The 26,233-nt window shown below is 42.5% G+C and overlaps 1 protein-coding gene across 2 annotated transcripts in view; it reads left to right on the top strand.

Moving 5' to 3' along the window:
* Positions 1–26,233, top strand: part of DGKD (diacylglycerol kinase delta) — a 57,735-nt gene that overhangs the window by 4,936 nt on the left and 26,566 nt on the right. The window contains exons 2-3 of one of the 2 annotated variants that reach the window (XM_051625864.1): positions 10,285–10,395; positions 11,047–11,127. In XM_051625864.1, the coding sequence (XP_051481824.1) occupies positions 10,303–10,395; positions 11,047–11,127 (174 nt within the window). In that variant the 5' untranslated portion in view covers positions 10,285–10,302. Of the gene's footprint in view, positions 1–10,284; positions 10,396–11,046; positions 11,128–15,258; positions 15,387–26,233 lie in introns of those variants that run through there. The other variant, XM_051625865.1, reaches the window with a different exon arrangement.

Below are 26,233 nucleotides of genomic sequence, written 5' to 3'. Positions count from 1 at the left end.
AGCAACTGAAGAAAGCTCACCTTGTTTCTTCTTGTATTGCCTAATAGATAAAATGTCCTTTTTGTAGGTAAAGAAGCTTTGGTCTAGGTAAAAACCGGGAACTCTTCACTTAAAAAGAGAAATATTTTTTGCAAAAGAGAAGTTATTGTGATGGAATTGAAAGTGAACACATTTTAAGGACATTAATTTTCTTGGATTAACACCATGAACAGACTAGTTCCTTCTCTGAGCACTAAGGAAAAAGGTAGGATTTCAGGCCATGGTACATGGCTGTCAGGGTGTTTCTGTCCCTCCACTCAATCTACGGTATGTTTTGTGTGCTCTTCAGACTCATCTGTTCTGACAAAATCTGGGAAGCCTCCCAGCAGTGTTACCACTGGTGTGCTGTAAGTTTGCCTCACTGCTGCAGAGTTTTGGATGCTACGTGAAAGCAACAGCTGTGACTTCCTTTTTTTAAAAAAAACCAAAAAGACAACCAAAACAAAGCACAAACCCACACACACTTGTAGCTTTTCTTGTTCCTTCTAACTATAGCTCAGGTTCCAGGAACTAAAGAGCTAGCATTACTTTACCATGTTTTAAGAACATGGGTTTACTTATCCCACAATGTTAAGAAGTACATTGCCAGGCTAGTAATTGTTCTCTCAAATAAAATTCGAGATAAAATAAAAAGGATATTAAAGGTTTGCTTTGTTTTTTTTTAATAAAACAAAGGCAAATATTTATAGAGTATTTCCACCTACCCAAAACCTGTTGTTACAAAAAAAACCCCAACATTGATATTTTACTTTGGAGGAGTACTGGATTATAAATGAAGACTGTAAAATGTCCATCTCCAGAGTATCTGATTAGAAAATCCAGTATACCATGTAAGACACTGCGTAATTTTACCTTCTTTCATTACAAATCCAATGTGATTCTTTCTAAAACAGCAGATACACCTGCGTACTTAAGAGAAAGCAGAAGTGAGTTAAAAAGGTGTTTGTATTCTCTGTTTCCTTGAAAGCTTAAGGTTTACACTAGATACTGCTACAGCAGCATCAGGAATTTCAAGGCAAAATACTGTCCAAGTGAAAAGCACCTTCCTCTCAGAAGGTACTTTCAAGGTTTCAAATGTGTACATACTTAAAGGCATTTTTATTAACTCTCTACTTAAACCTTTGTTCCCTACTTTTTCCCTCCTAAGTGGTTTTTGTGTCTTGATTCACTAAGAAGTTATCCTAGTGTCTCTCAAAGAAAAAAAGATGCTTCTGTTTGGTTTTGCAGCCCTGTGGGACAAGTACCCAGGGCAGTTCAGCTTCAGGCAGACGCAGCAGCAGTGATCTGCAGCAGCTCCCCCGTCTTTCCTGCACCCTCGTCACATGTAGCACTCAAATGGCAGTGAGCTGGCTATGCCTCTCCAGCAGTGCTGCAGTTCTGGGAAGCAGCCCAGGGCTTCCATAGGGAATGGCACTCACTGCCTGCAGCCCCTGATCTACCCAGGGAAAGGAAAGCACTTGTACAGAGGAGGAAGTCCAAAGCCTGCTGCCCTCCTTTCATCCAGAGAGGGAAGAGGTGGCTTGCTTGGCTAAAAGTTTTCCACTTGATTACTACATAATTACTCCATTTGGGTTTAGAGGAAGTCTTTTTATTTCCTCACAGTCTTGTTGCTAAGTTGACAAGTTCTGCATCTGATACCTGTTCTAATGTTGTAGTTTGCTTTCGTTGAAAAAGGAATTGTTGGATGCCATAATGTTCACATCAAGCACATTGTGTTCGAGTCTTGCAAGTTTTAATACATTGAGCCATGCAATATTCTAGTGGGGAGAGGTGATGGCACCTCAGTTTCCCACGCTGGGAATTGAGATACATGCTTCTTGTATCAAATGCACAAAGTCACACAGGGCATCTACAGGGGAGCGGGGAATTAAGGCAGGTCTTGCAATCTCTGGGGTAATGTCTGGACCTGTGGGGCAGCCACCTTCACTGGTTCCTGAAAGACAGAAGTGTGGCTGCTAAAACAGGGAGGGTGTGTGGCCTGTTTTTCAAACTGCTCTCTGCCAAGGCAGGTCAGACCACTTTCAGAATGTGTCAATCTATTGCTGAGATTTTATTAAAAATCAGTATTTGGGGAACTCATGCCAGTGCCTTCTGTTCTGTTTAGCTGAAAGTTCACAAAACAGTGTTCCCAGGGCTCTGATAATCTTCCTTGTTGTAACTGGTGCTGGTCAAGATGTCTTGGCAAGGTCAAAGGTATTTGCAGGATATTAAAACAGGGAAAATGGAAAATCAAATTACAGACTTTAGAGTATCCTTTAAAAGTGATGTTAAATGGATGAGGAAAAATAAATTTTAAAACACAGGTTGTTTAAAACATAAATATGGAAACTCTGATAATGACAATTGTTGCAGATGAGATAAAAATAAATACTAAGATACCTTAAGTATTAATTAAATGGCCAAAGGCCAAAAGCTGCTTTCTGCTCTCAACTGTATTCCCATTGGAATACCAGTTGGAGTAAAAGGATCAGGATTTGGCCCTACATGTACCAGGCAATACCAAATAAGGCTCCTTGCAGAATTCAGTAGCAGAGTTGATGGGAATCCAGACACAGTGGGAGGAAGCTGTCATTCCCGCTGTCTCCTCGACACAAGGGCAAAGGATTCCGTTTTCTTCACCTTCACTTTCCCATGTCCTGAAATTCTTATACCAGTACTTTGTGCTGGCTTTTCCTTCCTATTTGGCCAAGATCTCCATGACATTTAGCAGAAGGATGGGGTGGGTATGATTGCAAGGATGAGATCCACAGCTGTACTCTGGATGTGCTTTCCCTTGCTTTTGCTGTTCTTGCAGTAGCACCAATCGCGCCTCGCCAGCCTGATGCTTTGGCATCAAATGGCCCTGATGTGCCGCTATGGTAAGTCCCTGGCTCCTTCTACCTCCTGGAGAAGTGGATGAGTAGGTTTAGATGGGCAGCAGCACTTTTTGCTCATTATTTGGCTCTCTGTCAGTGAATAGAAGTGCCATTTATGCTGTAGTGGTAGAGACTGCAGCATCAGAGGGTTCCGCGTTCGAGCCTGTGATTCATGAGGGGTTATATCACTGTGTCTCAGCAGCAGAGCAGTGTGCTTCTGCCTCAGCAGAGGGGATTCTGGTGCTGGTGCCCAGCAGTGTGACAGGCATAGCTCAGAGCTGAAGGTTTCACAGCAGCTAATGTGTTTTGACAGTTTTTGTGCAGGGGGAAAAAGGCCCCAAGGAAAGGATGTAGTTGTGTACATGTAATTTAAGATGATAGAAAAAATAACAGCATGTTTTTCATGTTTTCATGTACAAAGTTCACATTAACTTAGTACCCTTTAAAATGTTCTTCCATTTCAAAGTTTTCAGGTAGCATTTAAACTGTTGCTTTTTTTAGCTTTGGTTATCTCTGTGGATGGATTTGAGCCTTTATCATCCAGCTTTGTAGTAGTTCACTGGGATGACTTGGAGCTTCATGCTCGATTCCCCTCTTTTGATAAATGTGTTTGGGAAGGATGCCTGGAGCCTAAGGAAAGCATACTGAGGGCTTAAGCATCTAGCGTGCCAGGAGTTGTCCAGCTACTAACTCATCCTGAATCAGAGTACTGGCATGCTTTTCATTCTCTCTTCTAAGTAGCTGACCAGACCTTTCTGTGTGCTTTCAAATGTGTTTTTCTTTGTTAATTTTTTCCTTTCAGGTCTTGGAGTGGTTGGCTTTTTTAAAAAGAGAATCATTCACAATAGTAGCAGCTGAAAATGCTATTGAAAAGAAGCTGGTTTGAAGACCTATTATTTGTATACTGGCTGCAGCATTAACTAATGAAGAGTGAGGTGTTGGAACATTTATCTGTGTCAAGGCAGAATCCAACTCAAGCTCAGTTTGAGTGTTCTACTTGATAGAAAGTCCTGTTTATCACTGCTGATCTGGAGAATAAGCTTGCAGTCCCTGTTGCAGTGGCATCTCAGCAGTGCTATCGATGGGTCTCTGCGTGCTGCTCTGAATTCTGCTTGTCTTAGTAGTTGCAGAGAGGCTGTACTGAGAGATGTCGACCGAGCTCACCCGGAGTCTCTTACAGGGTACACAGAGTTCAACCAATACAGCAGAGCTGGAGCTTAGAGAGGAGAAAGGATTGGGAGGATGGATGTTAGGGGGGATTTGGCAGGCTTTCCTATGTGGTTTTATGGAGGTCAGCACTGTAACCCGATATGGGTGCTTCCCAGTTTGTACCCCCTTCAGTGGAGAGAGCTCAGCTGCTGTGACTGGATCATTGACTCTCAGCCCTAGCTTCTATTTTGACATTTGATTCCTGCAGCTGACCTCTGATTTTCTTTTCTTTTTTTCCCCACTCTTCTTGAGTCCTTTTGTTGCAGGCAGCTCAGATAATGTCTTGTCCTTTTCTTACCAGAGGAAGAAATCTTAATGCATCTTTCAATTTTGCAAGAGCCAAGTGCATTTGATGTAGAATTCCCAAACAGGACTACACAACTTGTAAATTCCTTGTGCATCCTTATAGATCTGTGTAGTTCTCTCTGTGTCCCATACTTAGAATTGCCTTACTGATCTAGATTCCCCCCTCCAAGCTTCCTGGAGTTAATTTCCAGGGTGTGACCACTGTCTGGTGGAAGGATGTTGCTCTCGGATTAGCTTGTTAACCCCTAGCCTTTTGACCTTTCATGTCTTATTCTACAGGCTTGGTTAGATTTATTCCTGTAGTTTTTTTATTATGTTTACTGTATTTAATTTGATTTCTAAATGATTATTCTTTCTATATTTATGACCACAAGGACCTTTTATGGAGCCAGCTGCTAAAACTATTTTACCAGCAACAAGGTCCAGCATTCCAGATTCGTACCTGCCCTAGCATGGCAAGATTTTCTTGCCTTGTGGTTTTGGTTTTTTTTTTTTGCCACAGCTTGCCTGAAGTCAGTGACTAGATGAGGTTGCATGATCCCTGGGGATCAACTGCCTGTGAAATTCCTTAGTAAGCATATATAAAGATAGCCTGTCAGTTCCGCATACGCTTTTTCATTTTGTTTTCTCGTTCTCTGTGTGTTTGATGCTTTCTTTAGTCAGCTATTTGCTGCTTGGCCTCAGCACCCTGCTCGAAGTTTTATAGTACATACAAATAAAAACAATCTGTGCCCTGAAGTTTTTACATTCTGAAGACACATAGAAAACAGAGAAAAACAGATGTTGAAGACATCTGTTGAATCTATTGAATTCATCTATTGAATGCAGACAGCTATTTGGAATTCTTTAGTTACTGTTGATAGTTTTGGATTATTTTGCTTTTACCTTGTTTATAGTTCTTTTTTCTGCATTGGAAAGAAATACCAGTGGAGCAAAATTCTTGTTTCAGATACACTGCACTGAATATGAGCCCCTAAGAATATGGTCGTGATCTCAGCTGTAAAATAGGTTGTATTGTTCCAACTCTGTCTATATTGAACATGGTTTGGAGCCTCCCTGTGCCAGAGTACACTTGCCAGCCTGACAGCTGGGTATGGTTGATAGTTGCCTTCAGTCTGGCTTCTTGTTTTCCAGATTAGGAATTTAGTTATATCAAGGGCCCTACTACCAAAAGGGGCAAGAGGCTTAAGCTTCAGGAAGGGTTGGGCTACTCCTGTGTTTCATGTAGCAAACAGGAGAAAAAGGAATGCACACTGAAAGCAGCTGAAATCTAATGTGATCATTCTAAACTGCTTACTAGAATCATTCCTGTTATCAGTATAGAAAACATTTAATCTCTGTAGTCTGGCTCTCTGATCTCCTCAATGTGGATTACTGGGTACAGAGACACCTCAAACACATAGTGCTGCAAAAGATACAGCTGTATCTTGCTGGTTTTGTGAATGACTACTGTGAGTTGTTTGGCTTCATGATCTTATGAGGTGCGACTGTCTGAAGGAGAAGCCCTGAAGCACAAGGCTCTCCCTGTCTGAAGTCCTCTGAGTTGTTTGAAACCTCTTGAGGTCAGTGGCAAACTTTACTTTTGTCAGTTCAGGATTAGGCCTAAACCCTGCACCCATTTTGACAGAAGAAATCTGAGAACATATTATTTCTCTTCCTAAATGTCAAGTTTTAAAAGGGGATGAGCTGGGGGTGGGTTGGGTATTGCTTACATGAACGAAATTTTTTTCTGCAGGAAGTCACTTTTCTTCAAGGCCAGAGATATGACATGCTCAAAATGTCCTAGGCTCTGCCTTTCAGCTGTCTAATTGTGTTCTTTGCAGAGACACTGAAGACTCTCAGCTATGTACAGTGTTGCTTTAAATTGTCAGTTTGTTCAGTAGCCTTTTTTACACTGTCTTGTAGTATGATAAAAGGGGGTCACCGTTGAAACTAGTAGCACATCATTTTAGGCTTGATCAAAGAAGATCCTTCACTTTTTCGTGGTGTTGTCTGCCTGTGGACTGCCATGACACAGGACAACACACTGGAGAGAAACGCAGCTGGATAATTCCATCACAAACAATTGTTATATTTATCCTTGATTAAATGCATGTCGTCAAAGCTCATGATATTGTTTCAGGGTAGTAGATTTTCCCATAGGATCCAATATATGACACTAAAAATAGATTTAACTCTCTTTTTTGTTATGAGAGAAGTAATCTCACTTTTGTCCTGATTAATTACATGGCTAGTAATTTGACCAGAGTAGATCTTCAATTTAAAAGCTAAAGGGAAGCTGGTGAGCATAAATAACTGTTCTGCTCCCCTCTTGTATTTCATTTGATATCACTTTGCTGTCAGGTCCTTTCCCCAGTTAGTTTTCTTCAGCTGCATTCCTCTGTAAGTAGCAAGTCCTTTGGCTGTAAAATTAAAATAGAGGAGAAAGGCAGCAACGTCTGAATCATTAAAGTCATCTTGATCTTATCTGCAGCCCTTTCCGCTCAAACCCACCAAGCTCTCTGCTGAGCTGCGTGCCTATAAATAGCCCAGCAGCTCTGGTGCGGCGCTGGGCAGCTCCACCAGGGCCTGTTCCCAGCAGCGCTGGCACGCCAGAGCTCGCTGCTCATGGGCCTTTCGTGGCAGTTACGTAGCTGTGAGGTTTTCTATAGATGGGAGGCTGGCAAATGAGACAAACTGCTACCTGGGGAGGGACAAGGTGGCCTCTGGAACTGTTGTCTTTTGGTTAAAAAAAAAAACAGGAGGGTTGTGTTTAAAAGAGGAATGGAGGAGTACAGGTCTTATGCAGAGGTGAGTGAGTCCTGCTGAGGTGAGGAGGGAGCCGAGCGCGGCAGGTGGGAGCAGGGAGAGAGCAGAGGCATGTGCTGGGAATTACTGTTCTGGTGGTGCCACAGTGTGAGGCCTGGCTGGCCATGACATGGACAACAGATGCTCTCTGTTAACCCTGGGCAAGAGTCTGAGCGGGCAGAGTGCTGCTGGCCCAGCCTGCAGGGTGCAGGGCTGTGGCTGACCCTGGGGTGAGCCCATCTGTGAACAAGCAGAGCACTGAGTTCTTCTGCAAGCTGCTATCAGATCGGACTTCTGGATAACTTGGTATCTCAGGGCCTTGCATCCTAGGAGTCTTCCACGTAATTTTTAATTCCCCTTGGATTTTGGTTCAGGGCTTTGCAGAGTTCAGTAGCTACTTTCTATGTCTCATTTTCGGTTTTGTCTCATGTCTGGTTTTGTCCGAGGAATGCAAAAGATCACTCCGTGCTTCTGTCTTAATCTGGAAAATCTCTTGCCAGTTTCCTATTTTCTTCTCTGTAGAAGGTGAACTGCAGAAATGTTTAATTTACTTAGCATGGAAATTTAGATGCTGTTGCTTTACATTCCTCTTTCATACTCAGGGGCTGCAGGTTAAAGTTACTCATCAAATAGACTTATATACATAGAGATAGATAGGTAGATAGATAGATAGATATGAATTCTAGGAGGACTCCAGAGTGTTGGGCAGTGCTGTTTGTTCCTCTTGGCTGATGGGAAATGACACAGAGAGTGAAAATTACTTATTGGGATCTCAAAAAGAATTCCATGGCAGAGTAAGAGTCTGAATGCACCTTCCCCAGTTCCAGATGAGTGCCTTGGTTCATGGGTCATTTCAGCAGGGGATGCTGTTGGGTCAGCCTTTGAAATCCATTTTCTCTTGCACTGAAGCTTCAGATGAAGTTCATGGCTCAGTTTCAGATTGCATATGTAGCACCAGCTAAGTTAGTTTTAAATCTTGTTTCCAAGTATCACTATAGTGTGTTTTAACTTCTGGAACCTAAAGCTGCTCCCAGGTGCCTTATGGCTTCTTAAGAGTGTGTTCCTACTGCTTTGTCCCTGCTGTGACTTGTGGAAAATGGATGCCAAGATGTCTTTTAGTGACCACTTCAGAGTTGTGGGGAGCTAGTGTAGGAAACAACCATTTTTTGATAGAAGGTTCTGTGATTTTTTCATAAGAGCTTAGGCTTCAATCATGCATTTTGATTCTCTCTTTCCATTCTGCTGAGAATTCCTAATTGAATCAGGCACACTAAGTTGGTGTGTGCCTGAGCACTGATGGGTGTTCCTGCCAGTGTGCAGGTGGCTTTGTGAAACAGAGCACTGGGAAACAGTGAGGTTTGGGGTTTAAGAGCCACCGAGTCAGCCAGCTCCCAGGCTCCAAGGCAGATGGTGCTTCTTTTGGAGGAGGTAGGGGAGCTCTCACCCTTTTCTCTTTTCCAGCTCAGTGGAGGAAGGTCAGTAGAATGGCACCTCTGGCCAGCAGCTCTCTTTCAGGTCTGGGGTATATGGGAACCTGCTTTTCCCCAGCTGATTTGTGAGTAGAGGCATCACTGAGGTGGTCCAGGCCCTATGATCTCTTGGGCCTGTTTAAGGATGGCTCAGCCTAGCAAGAGAGGAGCATGTCTTGTCAGACGGATGTTTCTTCTTACAGTCAGCATTTTTTTCCAAGTGCTTTTTGAGGAAACTCTGTGCTTGGCAAGGGCCAGTGTGTGTGGAAAGTATTAAAATCTGCAGCTGTTTCAAAAAGGGAAGACCCTCATTAGGAATATATATAGCATTTTAAAAGCAAGCTTAGTGCCCTGGAAAGGATTTCTAAAATGAACTAAACCCTGTGGATCAGTAAGAGTATTTATTTTGTGCTCTGTAGTAGCCTGGCAGTGTACATGCAATACTGTGTTTCTAATTAGTTGATACTCATCTCTGACCTAACTGTTACAATCTGAGTTACACTGAGACCGCTGGTATGTTAAAGCTGTGTCATTTTCCTGGCATCAAGATACTGAATAACCTGTCTTACAAGATTGTCTGACCATTTGTTTCCTGTGTTTTAACTGTGTGTTAAACTACATTGAGCTCTCTCAGCAAGAGGTGAGTTCCTGGGGACTGTTTCTTGGGGAGAGAAGTAGGTTTCTCGTGGTACTGAGGCATGACAGCAATTTTTGCAGTTCCTGGGCAATATCTTCGATCAGTAATAGGGGGCTGAACCCTCAGCTCTGACTCTTCTGCCTTTTGTCTTTCTAAGCTCTTGAGAGTGTTTTCATGTAGCTGTTGGTATTCAAAATCTGTCCTCAGCAAAGGAATCAAATTTATTTAACAAAGTAGAATGAAGTGCATGTGGATTAAATACATACCCCTATGCATGCATAGTATGTGAGTGACCATATGGGACTGTGTATGCTGGGATGTCAATCTAGTTATAAAGCAGTTAAAGGGGAAAAAAAAGGCAGTGTGCGTAGATAGTTTTGGCACTCCAGCCCTGGGAAATGGCAGCCAGCCAGAAAGTACTGAGGCAGGGCCAAGACTATCTGGAGAATACCAAATGCTGAAGTTGGATCTAGCTCCTTCGCTCTAGTTTCAGTCTTCACCCTGTGGGCATGCAGCTTGCCAGCTCCATGCCAGGTAGATGGCAAGAGCTGGAGCTGGCAGAGCTGGAGATAGTGCCAAATATTCTGTGTTGGGTATGAGCTTCTAATCAAATGCCAGTTAAATGAAAGGCACAATTATCCACGTCTGAAATCTGACCTCAGTGAGTTGAATTTTTACACTACTCAAGTCATTGTTAGACTTCAGAATGCTCGTTCAGTCTTAAGTTAATTATCTTTTTGGTATCATGATGGCACTGAAGTCAAGGATAAAACCACACCCCAGTGTGGATTGTGCATTGTGATGGTTTAATCTTGTTCAGTTTGCTTGCTTATTTTGAATGAATTTGTGAAGCACTTCCAGCAGAGGGCACTATTATTATTGATCTCAAACTCCAGTCTTTGGTATTGGTGTACAGTGGGAGCATAAAAGATGTCTGTCAGTAAAATGTATGCTTCACCCTTCTCCCCTCCTTGTTTTGTAGACTATCATAAAAGAGGGGATGCTGATGAAACAGACCAGCTCCTTCCAGCGCTGGAAGAGACGATATTTTAAGCTGCGAGGACGAACTCTCTACTATGCAAAAACTGCTAAGGTAAGGTCTTGGAAATACGTGTGAGTCCAAGGGAGGAAAATCAGTGGTGGAGCTTTTGGAGGCAGATGGGTGTCTGTGAGAAGGCAGCAAAGGGCATGAGCTTTGAAAGCACATGTCTACAGGTTTTGTAACTACTACAAGTTCCCTGTGTTTTGCCTCCCACTTGGAAATCATTTTTAATTAAAGCATCATGTGCACCTGTTATGGTGATTTTTCCATCTTTTTTTCCACCTTGGTGCATTTTAGTAGGGAGTGAGCACTGAAGGAGTAGAAGCTGAAAAAGAAGGGAGAAAATATGAATGAGAAGAGGAAATGCTAGAGTTTATCAAATCAGTGCTGCCATGCATCTGGCTTAGTACATTGATAGTCAGCTAGATACAAATCTGTCTCCTTTCGCAAGATCAAAGCCTGCAATTATTATTTTTTTTTAAAACAATCCCTTAATAAAAATGAAGTCCTGGTGTTCACTGAAGGCATGCAAGTACAAGCCACATTGCATGGAACTAGACTTCCAAGTCCTTCATGTTGATGGGTCTGGGCCTTTCTTTCAGATCACTAAAGGCTGTGCTGGGTAGACATACAGACATTTAGATGTGCTGCTAATATATTGGATTAAATAATTCACTTGAGTTTTGAATTTTTTCTTTCCAGTCCATTATTTTTGATGAGGTGGATCTGACAGATGCCAGTGTGGCAGAATCCAGCACTAAGAACGTCAACAACAGCTTCACGGTAGGATTTTTGCATTATTTGCCATTCTTGTTATACCTTTGCCTCACATCCCTTCTCTTTTGCAGAGTTTAAAAATATCTGAACAATCTCCACAGCCTCTTTAGCTAAAAAAAAATAAAGAGATATATATATTTAAAAATCACAAACTTATTTTTCCTTACAACAATCTTAACTCATCTCCATGCATATGGGAAATATCTTGGGTTGCTATGAATGGTGCTAAAACCTGGCATTGAGGGATTTTTCTTACCTGTAAGCTAGGAGGGATTGATAGAATCCATTTACACAGTGGGACAGAAAATATTTTTCTGCTGAGGGAGTTTGGGGTGACGTTGATGTTTATGCTGGAGATCTTGCTAAAGGAATTTAGTTTTCCCTTCAGATCTCAAAATATGTGAACTTCTGTCTCTGACTTAATTTGTATGTGGCTGTATGTGTGTTTATATGTGTAAACTATATATAGTGGCAAAGAAAAAGGAGGAACAAAAAAAAGCATCACAGAAATAACTGTGGAAAAAGTTTGGGATGCTTGTTAAATGTAGAATATGTGCTAAATATGTGCAGTCTGAAAACATGGTGGTGTCACTGCTTCCTTTTCTCCAGGCTTAGGAACTGGGAGAAAAAAAAATATCATATTTCTGAGGTGCAAGTGTTCCCTGAGCTCCATTTTGGGGAAGTGCCTGGTGTGCAGAACAAAGCCATTAACAGCAGTCAGGCAGAGTGGGAGTCAAGCAGCAGTGTGAGCTTGGGGGCTGGCTGACAGCAGTAACCAAAGGGCTCAGAGGGAGGAGGGTGTGGAGGAAGGAGGCAGTGTTGGTCTAAGGCAAGGTGGAGGGGGGAGCAATCCTGGTGGAGGGAGGATGGTGACCTGCAGGTGGTGACCATGGCTGAACAGTGCCTCCTGCTGTGCAGCAGGAACCACCCACTGCTTTCAACACCTAGCAAAGGCCATCTCTGCTGTGTAGCTGTAGCTTTTTGCTTTGCAGTGCCTGTGCAAAGCAGCTATGGTGCCCACTCTGTGTCCAGATAGAAAACCCCAACACTTCCTCAAGGTTTGAAAGCACTCTGCATCCATAGTTGGACAAGTAGGAGGCACATCTGGGTCTGATAGTAAATATTGGTACCATGTTTTTCTTTGTGCGCAGAGGGAGGATTCTGCAGTGATTTCAGTAGGGGATGCGTTTTCAAGCATGCAAAGTTAGTTACCTGTTAATAGAGCATTTTCTTGGGTTTTGCATCAGTTTTCCCAAAGGTAAAGAAAGCAAATATGCTGTTACTGTTTTCCTCAGTATTATAGTTGGGAGAGATCTCATCTGTGTCAGGCACACTGTGTAGAGGCAGGAGGAAGCTGTGTGTTTGTTCTCTTAGATTCCCTCTGAGTCCAACAGTGAAGAGTTACTTCCATGGCTATGGTATCAGACACTGCCAGTCCCTGCCCTGTAAAAAGTAAAGGATTACTTTGTGATTCAAGTAGAAGATACAGTTTGCACTGTCTCCGGCTGATCACTATAGCATCAGGCTCAGGTAAACTTAAAAAAAACCAACCCAACCATCTGTCCTCTTTATTTCTATTTATGCTTTCTGTCAGGGCTTACAGAGGGGTTTGACTGTGGTTTACCATGAGCTATAAAAACACTTAGAAAATCAAAAGGTTGCCTAGTCTTGCTGCTGTTTGGTCTGCCACATCACTGCTGTCAGTGCTTTCAATCCTTGCAGTCCTGCCATTTGCTCTTGGTTTTCTTTAAGAACATTCTGTTTCTCTCCTGTACCTCGCCAGCTTGGTTCCTTTTTAAAATTCGGAGTTCTTTGATGCACTTTTTTCCTGTTTTAAATCAGTGAGACTCCCTATTAAGGTTTTTATCCTAAACTGGAAACATCCAACCCTTGGTGTTCTGTAGCAGAGGCAGTTTTTCTGGAGTTTTAGATGGTCTGATATTCTTTTTGTTTCTGTGTTTTCTTTAATGAAGTTTTGGGTTTGTGAAAGAGCAGATTCTGCAGGTCGGGTCAGATGAGCAACATTCCTTTGGTGCTCACCAAGAAGGGGGGGAAAGAAAAAGACTAGATAAACCATGTAGGAGCAATGTGGATCCAAAGCAAAGAGGTAATAAGGGGTGACCAATCAGAGGAGAAAGTGGTGAAAGGGCAGTGAGGAGCACAGGGAGAGAGAAGGAAACAAGCATGGAGCCATCAAAGCTTATGTTGCATAAATAGAGGAATAACGTTAAAAGATATAGCTGCCAGTAAACCTTCTACATAGGACACAAGTCTGTCAGCTAATTTGATTGCTGTCAGCAGGCAGGAGAGAGAAAAGTGAGTATTAAGATGCAGCATTTTGCCTCTAAAAAGCAGAGTGTGTGATACGGGTTCCACTGCTGTTCACATAGTTGATCTTGCTTAGATTTCTTCAGTGAGTGCATCCTGTTTGCAGTGGGGACAGTTTCCAGAACTAGTACCCAGAGTTAATGGGTAGATGACTATAGAGTGGACTGGGTGCATATGAATAAGGGGCATCTTTGCACTTAGGATGTTGTACAGCTCTGTACCCTGAGACATGTAAGGGAAAGCTTTATGTTCACATGTTGTTCCTTTAGGTCATGCAGTGTGGCTGCAGAGTTATTTAGCAGGAAGCCTCTGGGAACAAATCATAGCAGCCCCATGCCTGGCCTTCCTTCTCTCAGGATGACTGTAGATATCATATGAGCTAGTTCTGGCACATAACTGCCATCTGTAGTCATCTGTAACCATGTTGTCCTGGTACCCATTTATTTCAAAGAGTGTTGTCATCTTTTAACATGGATTCTTGCTGTCATTTTGTGCCTGCAGATGTATTCCTTATAAAATAGAGGTTGTCAGCATTGTATGGGTGAGGTCAAACCCTGACCCTAACTTCTGAGCAGAGCTTTCCAAACTGTACCTTCAAAACCTCTTGTGATTTTTAAAAATCAGATGGTTTGGAATCACACTGGATGCATTGGGGTTTCCCAGTGAGACTTCAGCTGTTCCTATTAATAATTTTTTCTTTGACAGCACAATTTCACAGTAACTTGGTTGGTTGATGTGCCTCTCTAATGCCTGCAGTTGCTCCAGAAGCACTGAAACACAACAAGTGATGAGGTTGAGTTCCATACTTGGAATATTTTTTTTCTGTAGATCAAGCCAGCAAACCTGAGGTTTGGATATACTTCTCTCAAAATGGCTGCTTTACTTGTCTTGTGGACCTAAACAATCCAGCACCCCTGTTCTCCCCTACAGAGCCTGTAAGGTTTGGGGGACCACTAATCACTCTATGGACCGTTGCTCAGGTCAACACTTTGCCACCACAGCTATCCCCGTAGGAGTCTTTGAAAGGACTTTGGCTCACCTGCTTAGGCCCATTTTTGTAAACGTTTATGTGGTGAACAAGTTCTTTTCTAGAAGGTGCCAACTGAATTAAGCCCTCTGCCTTCAATGCAATTGGCACAGCTGTTGGAGTGAGTCTTTATCAGTTCATTGACCTTTTCCTGCCTTGTACAGGATTTGTATAAAGGGGAGAAAAAATTCTAGAATATGTGTTCTTCAATACTAAAACAACCCACCTGCCATCAACAGGAGAGGGCCTAGGAAGGACATCACGTCTTTCCAGGCACATATTTTGTGTTTCAATATGATTTGCACATGTTTTTTTGGTAAATGTTTTCCATTTATTGCTAGCAGACGGTGGTGTGGTTGTGTGGACTTTCAGCCTCATTCACATAACATGGATTACAACATTCCCTTCCCAGCCTATCTTATTTAGAGCTTTGAGATCCCATAAAAGAAAACTCCTCCTTGTGGAGAGAGATACAAGTTGGTTGATTTCTTCTTTCTGATGCTTTAGTGGAAGTGAAGCTTGGTCAGAGAATGTTGTTGAGGACCAGGAGCCATGCTATTGACCCCTCCTCCACAGTTAAAGCTTTTTCACTGAAAGAGGTGGAGCTTGAACTCCTGAGCTCCTGTGAACCCTTTTCTGTTGGGAAGTACCTCTCAGCTCAGGCGCAGACAGGAAGCAGCATATTGCAGGCAGCGCCTGCCTCTCCACTGCGATCAGAAGGAAACTTGTCCTGGCTCCTCCTTAAGTAGACAGCTAATCAGCTTGTGGCAAGTGTAACATAGCTCAGAAAGACTGACCACGGAGGGGACTAATCCTATTAATAGCATGTCAAGCAATCTGTTTAGGTTTTTTGTTTCTGAGGGAGTTGGCTGCTCTGGACGCTAGCTTAGAGGAAGATTCAACGCAAAAGGTAAGAGCAGGACTCTGAGTTTTCTGGACTGAGCATTGAGAAACATGCCACCCGTGCCAGCATAACAGATCAGCAGGATTCAGATTCTTTGCAATAAGTTTGCTGCAAGCTCTTACTATTCACATGTTCTCTACTGTGTGGATTTAGGTCGATAAGTTTTCCAATATCAGAGTAAAGGGAAATGTGCTTGCGGTGGTGTTGGAAGTGCTGCACCCATCCGTTAAGAAATACTGTTTATTAGCTGATGATTCACCCTAACCAGTGTCCCAGGAGAGAGGAAGTTTTGAGATTAGAGTAATACTTCTCTTTCAGAGCTCTTGCATGACTGGAGGCAACAATGGTTGTGGTAGGTTGAGGAACAGGGAATTTCTGCTACTCCTGAACGAGAGCCTGCTGTCACTCTGAGAAGCAGCATGGATGTCATTCTCCAGCCAAGTGGAAGTCTGAGGTGCACTGCATTTTCTGTTTTTACCTCCTTGCTACCTAGTACTGGCCTTTTCCAGGAGCTAAGGTGCCACTTTCTGTCTTCTGGAATTTTATGTGACTGTCTGGTCTCCTTCCGACTGTGTATTTTTGCTGTATTCTCCCAGGGCTTGTTTATACTGTGAAGAAATAGCATGAATCTTCATTTTGGAGTAATAAACCTTTCCTGAAAACATGGGGCAAAGAGCTTGAACTTTAAAAAAAAAAAAAGATAAAAGTGCTGAGGATGCTTCCAGGAGGGGAGAGTACATTATTGATGTCTGCTAATTCATTCCACAATGAAGTGAAAGTGCCTTTGCTTTTTCCTTGGTTTTGTGTCGAGTTAATTTTTTAGTATTCGTGCTTTTGTTGTGAAAATGCATCCTTTTCAACAGAGAAGAGAGTGAAGTCTTCTCTGAAGAGCTTGATTTTGAGAGAGTGATTAGGGCTCCATGTAAGGCAGAAAGTCTGCTGCTCTTGTTTAGCACCCAAGCTGTGTGCCTGTAAGGCACTGCTGGAACAAGAGGAACCCAGATCAGAGGTTACTTATGCTGGTTTGAAATACAAGCTTCAAGAAAGAGCATGTGACTTATTTTTAGGAGGAGAAAGAATATAAGAACTTTTGTTAAAAACTGTTTGCAGGAAGTCAGACTTGGACTTCGAGCTTTGGCCGATCAGGGACATCTGCGTGGTTTGCTGCTTGCACAGGTTCTCCAAACTGCTGCGGGTGCCCTCAGCCCTTCAACAAAGTTGGGCTTGAACACAAGCTGCCGAGAGTCACTGGGCTTCCTAGTGAGGGAGAGGATCTTCCTCCCCTACTTCCTCAGCATGGGGTGAGGGACCCAGAGGGAAGACATCAGAAGTGAGCAAAAAGATTCACTGATCTGGGGGTGTAGTTACTCAAGAGGAGTCAGTGAGTGTCTCGGTTCCTCACCTCGCCCCTCGTACACAGCTGCAGGTTGCCGTGTTAGGGTTTGGATACAGGAAAGATTAGAAAAGTGGGTCTTGTGAAAGGCATGGTTCTTCCCCCTCCTTTTTAAACTCTCTTCTCTAAACTGGACAAAATTAAAGTGCAAGTCAGGCTTTGCTGGGGGTTGTTGTCTCTTCCACACCCATGTGTGTACACATTCAGGAATTGTACACTCCACTAGTGCTCTTACTCTGTTTATATTGGCAGCTGTCAGAATTTCCTTTATAAGCGACTGAAAATATGAGTAGAGCCATAAACTGCCATGTCCAGAACTACTCTGTTTCCCCCCCCCCCTTCATTAAGTGTAGTTTGGTCCCCATTTCCTGTCAGAACCGCTGCCATTTCAAAATACTTTGCTATTTTTGTAGTTTGTAATCCAGACTTCAGTGCAGTTTTTTCTGCTTGAGAAAAGGTCCTTTGGTAAACAGACTGAGTCACTGTTAGTCAGTGAAAACAGTTATTTAAAATCCTTTCCTGTCAAGCATTTTTAGGACTCTTGATCCAGTCTCCTGCAGGAGCTGGTCTGCTTGCTTAAAAGAAAAATCCGGAGAAAAAACATTGAAGAGAGCATAAACATGAAAGAAGAGTTAGAGAAGTGGCTGTGGATGAAGAGATCTGGCAATCGCTACTGTACAATACCAGGATGACCCCAAAATATGCTTAGGAGTGTTTGAGAAAGATGAAGCTACTGTAAGAGAAAGAGGTCAGACTGAGCTTTATGAGTTTTACTGTGAGACAGGATAGATGGAGAGCTAGGAAGTGAAGATGACTGTTTGTGAAGAGCTTTTGTTTCCCTAGAGGGAAGTTTACTGCTTTGAAATTAGTGTCTGTTCTTGCCCTTGTGTCTGAATACTAGGAGCTTTTCTTTCATAATCTCTTTGTTCTTTGTAACCATCGTGGGATGTTTGGTGTTTTATCTACCTTCCTGAGCACTGCTGCAGATTCCAGCGTATCCTCCCCCTTCCAGGTGAGGACACAAAGGCAGAACAAGGTGTGGTAAACAGGAGGTCACTTGAGAACATGATGGGTTTATTTTTACATGGGAGCTGCTCTAGAAGAAAAAGATTTTTTTTATACACGTCTTTACTCAGGTCATTTTGACAGTCAGGGAGAGGTTTGCTCATAACACTCGCAGAAATGAGGTCTTCCCAGTCGTGGTGCTTGTGATGGTTTCACTGTTGTGATGTGTGAAACAGGGACTGATCTTTGCCTGGTGAACCTGTTGGAAAGCTACTGGGTTCTTCAGGCTGTTGAAGACTATTAATTTCCTTTCATGCTCACTACCAGCCTCTTTTCAGCACAGCTGAGGTTAGGAGGCTGTGAGAAGCTGTTACCAACAATAAGCTGTCAGTAACAGGTTATTTTCCTACTGTATACAGGGACTTTTAATGCTCAGTCCTGTGATTTATTAGCTGCTAGCCTTGATGTGTGTGAGCCCACTCAGGCACCAGCTCTACCACTGGGGAACATTGACCTGCCCCTCTGTTCTTCATGGGTTTGCTTCTGTTTGAGTGAGTAGGAAGGTTTCTCTGAAGTACCCTTTACCTTCCCAAACCTGCAGCTCTTTCTAAACAGTATAGTTTTGTTTGGGAACTCTCTTCCTGGCAGGACCACATCCTTTGAAAAACAGCTGAAGAAGAGATGCATTTGTGCAGCTGCTGCATGTGAGGTGGGCAGATAATGGAGCTGTGCTTGGATGCTCTGGCACTTGGCATGGTGGCCCTATCACTTCCCATTTAGTGCCACTCCACCCATGTGGATTTCTAGTGATTAATATGCACAAATCACCAAGGTTGTCTGCATTTCTTATCTTCTAGCAGTGGTGAAGACCTTCTTGCATACTCTGGATTTTGACAGCTGTTAAGTGGTTGCAAAAGTCCTAAAATCCTCTCCTTGTCTGTGCTCCTCTTACCAATTGCCAAGAGCAGAATTGTGCCTTGTTCAGGAACAGTTTCCAGAAACATGTAGGAATGTGACCTTGGTATGAGAAACGATCATTTTCCCTGGGAATGCTCTGTCTGGTCTGCTTTCCTGCTCTGCAGCATCAGGGAAGATAGGGAGTGGAAGAAAGCACAGATGGAGGGGTCAGCATAAGCTGAACTCGCCCTGCAGGCACAGCGGGAAGTGCTGGTGGCAGCGCTCAGTGCTTGTGCTGTGCAAACCCCTGGTAGATGAGGTGTTACCACCAGACCAATGAACCTCATCATGTAAAATTATGGCATTGTGATCTGAGGGCTGGAGCAGCTCTGCTCTGGAGAGAGTTGGGGCTGTTCAACCTGGAGAAGAGGAGGCTCCAGGGAGACCTTATAGTGGCCTTCCAGTGCCTGAAGGTGCTACAGGAAAGCTTGGGAGGGGCTTTTTATAAGTGCCTGAGTGAGAGGACAAGGGATAATGCATTAAAACTGGCAGAGGGGAGGTTTAGGTAGGACATTAGGAGGAAATTCTTCACTATGCGGGTGAACTTCCCTGGTGGTGTTCAAGGGCAGGCTGGATGGGGCTCAGAGCAACCTGTTGTAGTGGGAGGTGTCCCTGCCCATGCAAGGGGGTTGGATCTGGATGATCTTTAAGGTCCTTTCCAACCCAAACCATTCTGTGATTCCGTGACATGATTCTATGGAAATAGCACTGAAGGGACCACACCATGTGCTGTACCTATTTTCCTGTGGAATTGGACTGTCCTGAATTTTACAGGTGGAAAATCAAGGTAAAACAGCCAGTGGAAACTGGTGATAAAATACCTGGTCTAGTGTGGGGACTTGTGACTTTGAGGAAAACCTTGTTATTGCTATTTTTTAAAAAGGCAGAATTTTGCACAACTGTAAGGACATTAATGACTTGTTTTATTTGGTGGAAATGAGTTTCCATTGGTGAAAAATGGTAATCTTAGCAGGAAATAAAGATCTTTCACTATAAAAATGAGTATGAAATTGGTGCATTTCTCCAGTGACATATGAAAAGCTTCTTCGTTTGTTCCCCTTCAGGGTAGCATCCAGGTTTTGAGGCAAGAGAATTGATGCAATTCTAGAGAGCAACAACTGACTTCTGCAGTGAGTTAATGGAGTGGAATTTGTTGACAGAACTGGGTGAAAGATGAATTGCAAATCAGAAGATGGATCTTGTCTGTAGAGAAATGCAAGCCTCAGTCCCCCATGAGTCTGAACATTGATAGCTGTATTATTTTTTTTCCAAACTACAGAAGGCTACTAAAATCATGCCAACTTGCTTTCTTGGCTTTGCTGGCCTGCTGCTTAGCTCCAGATTGTTTCAGATGCTGACATCAACAATGTAGGCTTTTAAGATTTTAAGTGTAAGGGACTGGTTTGAGTAGGAAACTTGTATTTTCATTTTCCTTTCTTCTCCCCTCTTCACAGTTGTCTTTTTAAACTTGTATGTTTGCTGAGGGAATAGCACTTGCTTAGTCCACACTTCATCCATTTTGCCCTCTGGAGCTGAAGGGGATGAAATGGCTGCGTCCTCGTTACAATCTCACCCAGTTTTCCTTCCTGAGTTTTTGGGTTCATGCCAAGCTCTTGGGATACCAAGAGCTTCCTCCACTCTATAAAAGCAGAGGTAGCAGTTAGCTGCAGAGGGTGGACATTTTTCCTTGCCTTTGCCATTGCCAATAGACTGAAGTTTTTGCCTGCACCAGCTCTGTTCTTGCAGCTATTCTATTGTTTCTAGTTGTGGTTTGTAGGTCTTTTGAGCTCTAGAAATTCCTGTTGTCCCTCTACCCAAGTCATCAATTGTCTGAAATTATCCAGGATTTGTTTGGGGGATTTATGGGTAGCACCTTTGAACATAAGACTGTATTTGAACAGGATGTGAGTAAAAGGAAGCAGTCAGAATGAGCAGGTGTTCTCACACACTCACTTTTGGCCACTCTGAGAAATGTATCACATCAGGAAAACTACATTTAGCAAAGTTGTATGTACCCCCCGGCTCGTCTCCCCCCGCAGCATTTCTTCAGGCAGCTCTGTAATTGGGCCAGTGTGATCTGAACTTGTTTTGCTGTCCTCTGTGGTCACTGAGCTCACCAGATCTACTCTGATAACAAACAGCCCCCTGGCATGTTTGGCCAGGCTGCCACTTTTTTTCTGATAAGTTTCTGGGCAGCCAGAAAATGCTGAAGAAGGAAGTGAGAAGAGATGATAAAGTTGCCTTTGATGGCAACAAGACCAGAGAATGAAGCTCTGGCTGTTGGGTGGAGTAAAGTTGCTCAGTAGAGCAAAACACCAAAGGGTGAAGTTTAGCAGATTTATGTTTAAAATTTGATCTAATATAAGTAGTCTTTTTTGGACTGCCTTTCCAATCCAGTTATTCACAGCTGTTTGTTAGGGAAGGACATCCAGGGACATCCAGTCCATTTTTAGAATGTGAAATGAGAAATTTTCTTGGGTTGGCTCTCTTGCTTGCCAGCTGGCCTCCTTTGAAATGTCAGTAAACTGGTGTTAGTTTTGGACAGGGGAATGTGGATCAATGTGAAGTGTGGGGGTTAACATTTGGTAAGAGGGCATGCACTGTATGAGGAAGAGACACAGAAGATGAGATGACACTAAATTTTGCAGAAGTTTCAGGGGAGCATCAGTGTTTGCACAAGACAGCTAATGAAGGCATGGCTTTTTATAGATTTAGATATTTTTTTTTATGGTTTACAGTGAGCAAGCTTGAAAATGGAGACCTTCTCTGATAGACTTGAGATGGCTCATCTGTGTAGAAGGCAGTTGAGGGTAGTTGATTGTCACCATAATTCCAGAAAAATATATTTCTGGGCTCTCCTATGCAGTGAGGAGTTTGTAAATTAGGCTGTGTCCTGATTTGAAACATCTTTAAGCCTTCCTGCCATCCCCATCTGCCCTTACAGCTCTTCAAGATTGATAGGAGTGATTGGCAGCTTTTTTTTTCCCCCAACATGACTGTTGTTGGTCATTTTTGCTGGTCAGTGTTAGGTCTCAATGAGGTCACCAGGTGGTGGGCAGCGTCCAGTTTCTACTAAGGAGTGAAATCTAAGGAACCACAGCCAAAAGTTCAACAGCATTTAGGATAAAAAAAGTATGTTAGTTTTTAATATTCCCTTTTTAGGAAGAACAAGCATTTTGAATTTATGTAATTGCTTACATCTAGATAAAATTCTGAGCTGTTTCAGGTCAAGAGCATTCTGAGTTCTGCCAGCCCCCAACAGGCCAAAAATGTATGAGATTATAAATAAATCTTAAAACTTTTTATTGTGGTTTTTTAAATTCCTACCAAGGCAGCCCCCATCCTAACTCACAAGCAATCAGATTGTTGTTTTTGTGCTATCCGTTTATATGAGAACAAGAGGTCAATGGATGACATGACTGTTTTGTAAATTTAGAACAAATAAAAGGAAATGCTACTTCACCTAGTGCGTAGTCATCCTGTGAAATATACTGTTCCAGGATGTTAGTCAAAAGCTGGAGCCGGAACATAAAAAATAGCTGGACCATGCTTGTTTGTAGCCATGCAGGGATAACCAAGCCTCATGCTCCGGAGCATTGGCTCATTGTGGCTGTAGCTGAGAGCAACCCCCCAAACTGCCTGACTGGGAAAGGACAGATTTTAAAGGGGAAGGTTGCTGTGGCTTTGTTTGGAGATGACAAGAATGATTTTTTTCATGTTGTTTTGTTGGGTTGTTTTGGTTTTTTTTTATGTGAGATGTCAGGCTGCCCAGGGTGGTGGTATTTAAAAGTGTTTAAAAGAAATAGAGATGTGGTGCTTAGGGACACGATTTGAGCACTGAACGGGTAGATTTAGGTGATGATTGATGGGTTTCGGTTATGGTTGGACTTGATGATCTTCAAGGTCTTTTCCAACCAGGATGATTCTGTGGTTCTGTTAGATTGATCATTGGTGTGGTCTGGTAAGGGCAGGGTATGTAACAGCCTTTCTCCCTCTCTTAGTGTCCTTCAACTGGGGGATGTGTGGACTTGAAATCACTGGCTCAAGCAGAAGGAGGCAGAAGTAGCAGGACAAGTGTTTTCTGTTCCCTGCAAGTCTGCCTTCACTGGGGTGTCTGGGTGCCTGCTGGCCATCAGCCTGCACAGGCAGCAGAGGAGTGTCCCACACTCACCAGGTGTCCACTGGGGCTGTGGTGTGTGAGCCGGGATGAAGGGAAAGACAGATTGAAAGACCGCATAGGAGGTGTCACTGTTAAAATGTTTCTGGATTCCTAATTATCCTCATTAAAATGTTGAACTGTAGCACCACTGCATGTTAATCAGAAAAACAGCTTTGTCTGGTTTCTTAATTTCCCTCAAGGATTCTTACATGAATTACATTAAAATCTTATCTGGCCTTCACAGTGAAGCCTGAGCTGTCCCAATTTATCCTCCTTAAAACAGGAGTGAGGCTTGAGATTGTATTATTTTATTTCCATCTCTGTTGAAGCCACTAAATCCCAATGCAAATGCTGGTTTAAAACTGACTAATGGGGAATGTTCCTCACAAATTTATCTTGCACAAAGTTGCATTTTATTTGCAGTGTTGCAGTTACACAATAGACTCTTTATTTTCGTTCTGTGACTGCCTGGTTGATTCAAGTATGAAAATCTTCTTGATCTCTTTGTTTGTCCTCTTGTCTTATAAACTGTAACTTTGTTATTTGAACAGAGAATTGTCCAACACTGAATGTGGGGATTTTTAAGACGATGCAGTAGGTAGCTTAAGAAGGAATTGGTGATTTTCTGTATTGAACAATCTCTGCAGTGATCCAGGAAGTCATTAGCCTCAGAAATTAATTCTTGTCAAAGGAGCATCTGCATTTCTGTATTTTATGCTGATATTTTAGATTTCATGTCTTCCAAGGTGATCAAGAAATGATACCATGTACTTGATACCATGCATTTGCCTTTTATTATTTCTTTTCCTAAAGAGACAAAAATAGGAAAAGGGACACTGGTGGATGGGAGTGTTCTGAATGGGATCCTAATGATAATCAATTGATTTTACCAACTATTCTAAATTATTTTTCCTCCACTGCCCACAAGCATGCCAGTGGCTTGTTGAATGAACTGGTGGTTCCTTATAAAAACTGGCTGGTTTTAAAGAGATGAAAGGTCCTTGGATGCTTCGTCCTAGAATGTTTGGACTTTAAATATGTGCTGTTGCAGAAGTACAACTATAGATGTTCTTGGCTTTCCCAACAGAAAATTAGTGGGGTCCTGCACTGCCTGAACAACTTCTTTGAACTTAGCTTTATTTTCAGGGAAAAAGCTTCCTCTTAGCAGGAATTCAGAGGTGTTGCTTTCTCTTCTCTCACTTCGCGTGGATTTTGGCAGTGGTGTTTCATGCTCTGTAAAAGGTTTCTCTGGCATAGTCATCCTTACATAGCAGAGTTTTTGATGGGAATACAGCTAACCAACCTCTTTTCCAGTTTCCCAAGGAAAAAGAATTACTCCTGTGATTACCTTTGGAAATAAATTTTGTCAGAGCTGGAGTTGTTTGAAGAAAGAGTCAGGGAAGAGGGAAGAAGTTTTTTCCAAAGTTTTATATTTAGAAAATTGTAAATATTTTTTTTTTGTTTGCTTACAATTGATACAGATCAGGTCATTTTGTCCCAGATAGAACGCTCAAAGCCAAAACTGTGTTTCTAATATGAGGGGCCAGTCCCTGTTGGAGAAATGTGTTTAGCTCCATTCATTGCCTACTTGATGTGACTAGAGCCCATCACAGAATCATCAAGGCTGGAAAAGACCTGTAAGATCATCAGGTGCAGCCTATGACTTAATGCCACCACATCAGCTAGACCATGGCAGCAGGTGCCACATTCAGCCTTTCCTTGGGCCCTTGTCTCGGTATTGAAAATTTCTCTGGGTTACAGTTAGTGTTACTGCAAGGGAATGCTGATCTATCCCATGAGAAGAAAGCTGTTTCGAAAATTGAAAAGTTTAAAACAAAGCAGAAATGTGTATCTTTTTTGTTGGCATTGCATGCACATTTCCTACTGCATGCTCCAATGCACGGTATCAACTGAAAGTTTCATATTCAACTTCCAAGGTTTTTATTTTTAATTCTGTGAATCATAATGAGGCAAGAAACAGCCTGGAAAATGATAGTTAACACGGGTGATGTCTTGGGGTGATGTGTGTAGGTTTTAGTGTTCATCAAAAAATCACTGGTTGCATGCTTGCGAGAGCCGCAGAGGCTTCCTCAGCTTGATACAGCCCTCGTTTGTTTTAATCTGTTATTTCAGATGTTAGAGTACAATTTGCTGGAAAAAACAGATGATGTAGATAATTTTTTTCATGCACAGAATGTAGAGGACAGGAGAGTCTGGGGGGCTGGAAGTTTATAGAGCTGACATAAAGAGAACCTTTTGATTTTTGTTAGTGGAGTTCAACCTTGATCCAGTTTCTCTTAAATTCAGGTCTTGTGAACACTTCAGTGTTGGTTTAATTTAAGTTGGATGGAAATCAGTACTGAGGCGTGCACAAAGAGACAGGGGTAGTAAGATAACGTAACTACAGTGTGGGGAAGAAAGACTTTTGTCTTAGCAAGAGTAAAAGTTGATTTATAGTCAAGTCTGGACCCCAGCTGAACCGGCAGACCTGCGGACAGCAGATGTTGTCCTCCTCCTTGCAGCTTTTATTCCTCTCTGCTGCCACCATCTGACAAAACGGGAGAGCATTGGTGGAGACCTGGCTGCCTTCCTGGACACAGGGGAGTTTTGACCACCCTGCATGTCTTTTACTGGTTTGTTAGGAAGTTGGACCGGTTATTTAACACAGGGCAACTAAGGCATGGGACTTAGCCCAGATGGTATTTTTCGAGGAAGGCAAACCTCCCTCACAACTTTAAGCTCCTAGTGGAACATTTGTTGGAATAACTTTTATGTAATAAATGTAGAACAAGCCTCAGGAAACTGAGTTTAAAATGAGGTGATATAAATACAGTGCTTTCTCTTCTACATTGCTTATTTTATTTCCTTTCTAGATTATTTATTTGATTGGATTTCTCTCCTCCTCCCTCCTGACTTGTCATGAGTCTAAACAGTTTTTTAGTATGATGCTATAAGTCATGTTATCCAATTTATTAATTGCTAGAAACTGATACATTATGGTTTTAATAAGATGTTTCAATGTTGTTGCTAATTAAAAAGTCATTAAGTACTTAAAAAAGCTCTCACAAGTTCTGCACATGTTATTAACTCTTAACTGCTCTGTGCTTGATTTGTGTTGTACTGTTTTTTGGGTCTGAGAGATTTCTTTGCTCAGTTCAGTATGGGGAATGACAGCTAAAATCTCCATGGTTCTTTACATTTATTAAAACATTAAGGTATGTCATGGTGGAAGAAAGATGTGGTTGAAAGGTGCAAATCACTTGTGTTGTGCAGCTTGTTGCCACTGAAAAGAGCTGCAATAGGTGGCACTAGTAATGGCATCTCTCACTGACATGCCCG

Source organism: Apus apus, chromosome 8 (genome assembly GCF_020740795.1).
Source record: "Apus apus isolate bApuApu2 chromosome 8, bApuApu2.pri.cur, whole genome shotgun sequence".
NCBI lineage: Eukaryota > Metazoa > Chordata > Aves > Apodiformes > Apodidae > Apus > Apus apus.
This window is presented reverse-complemented; position numbering and strand designations above follow the sequence as displayed.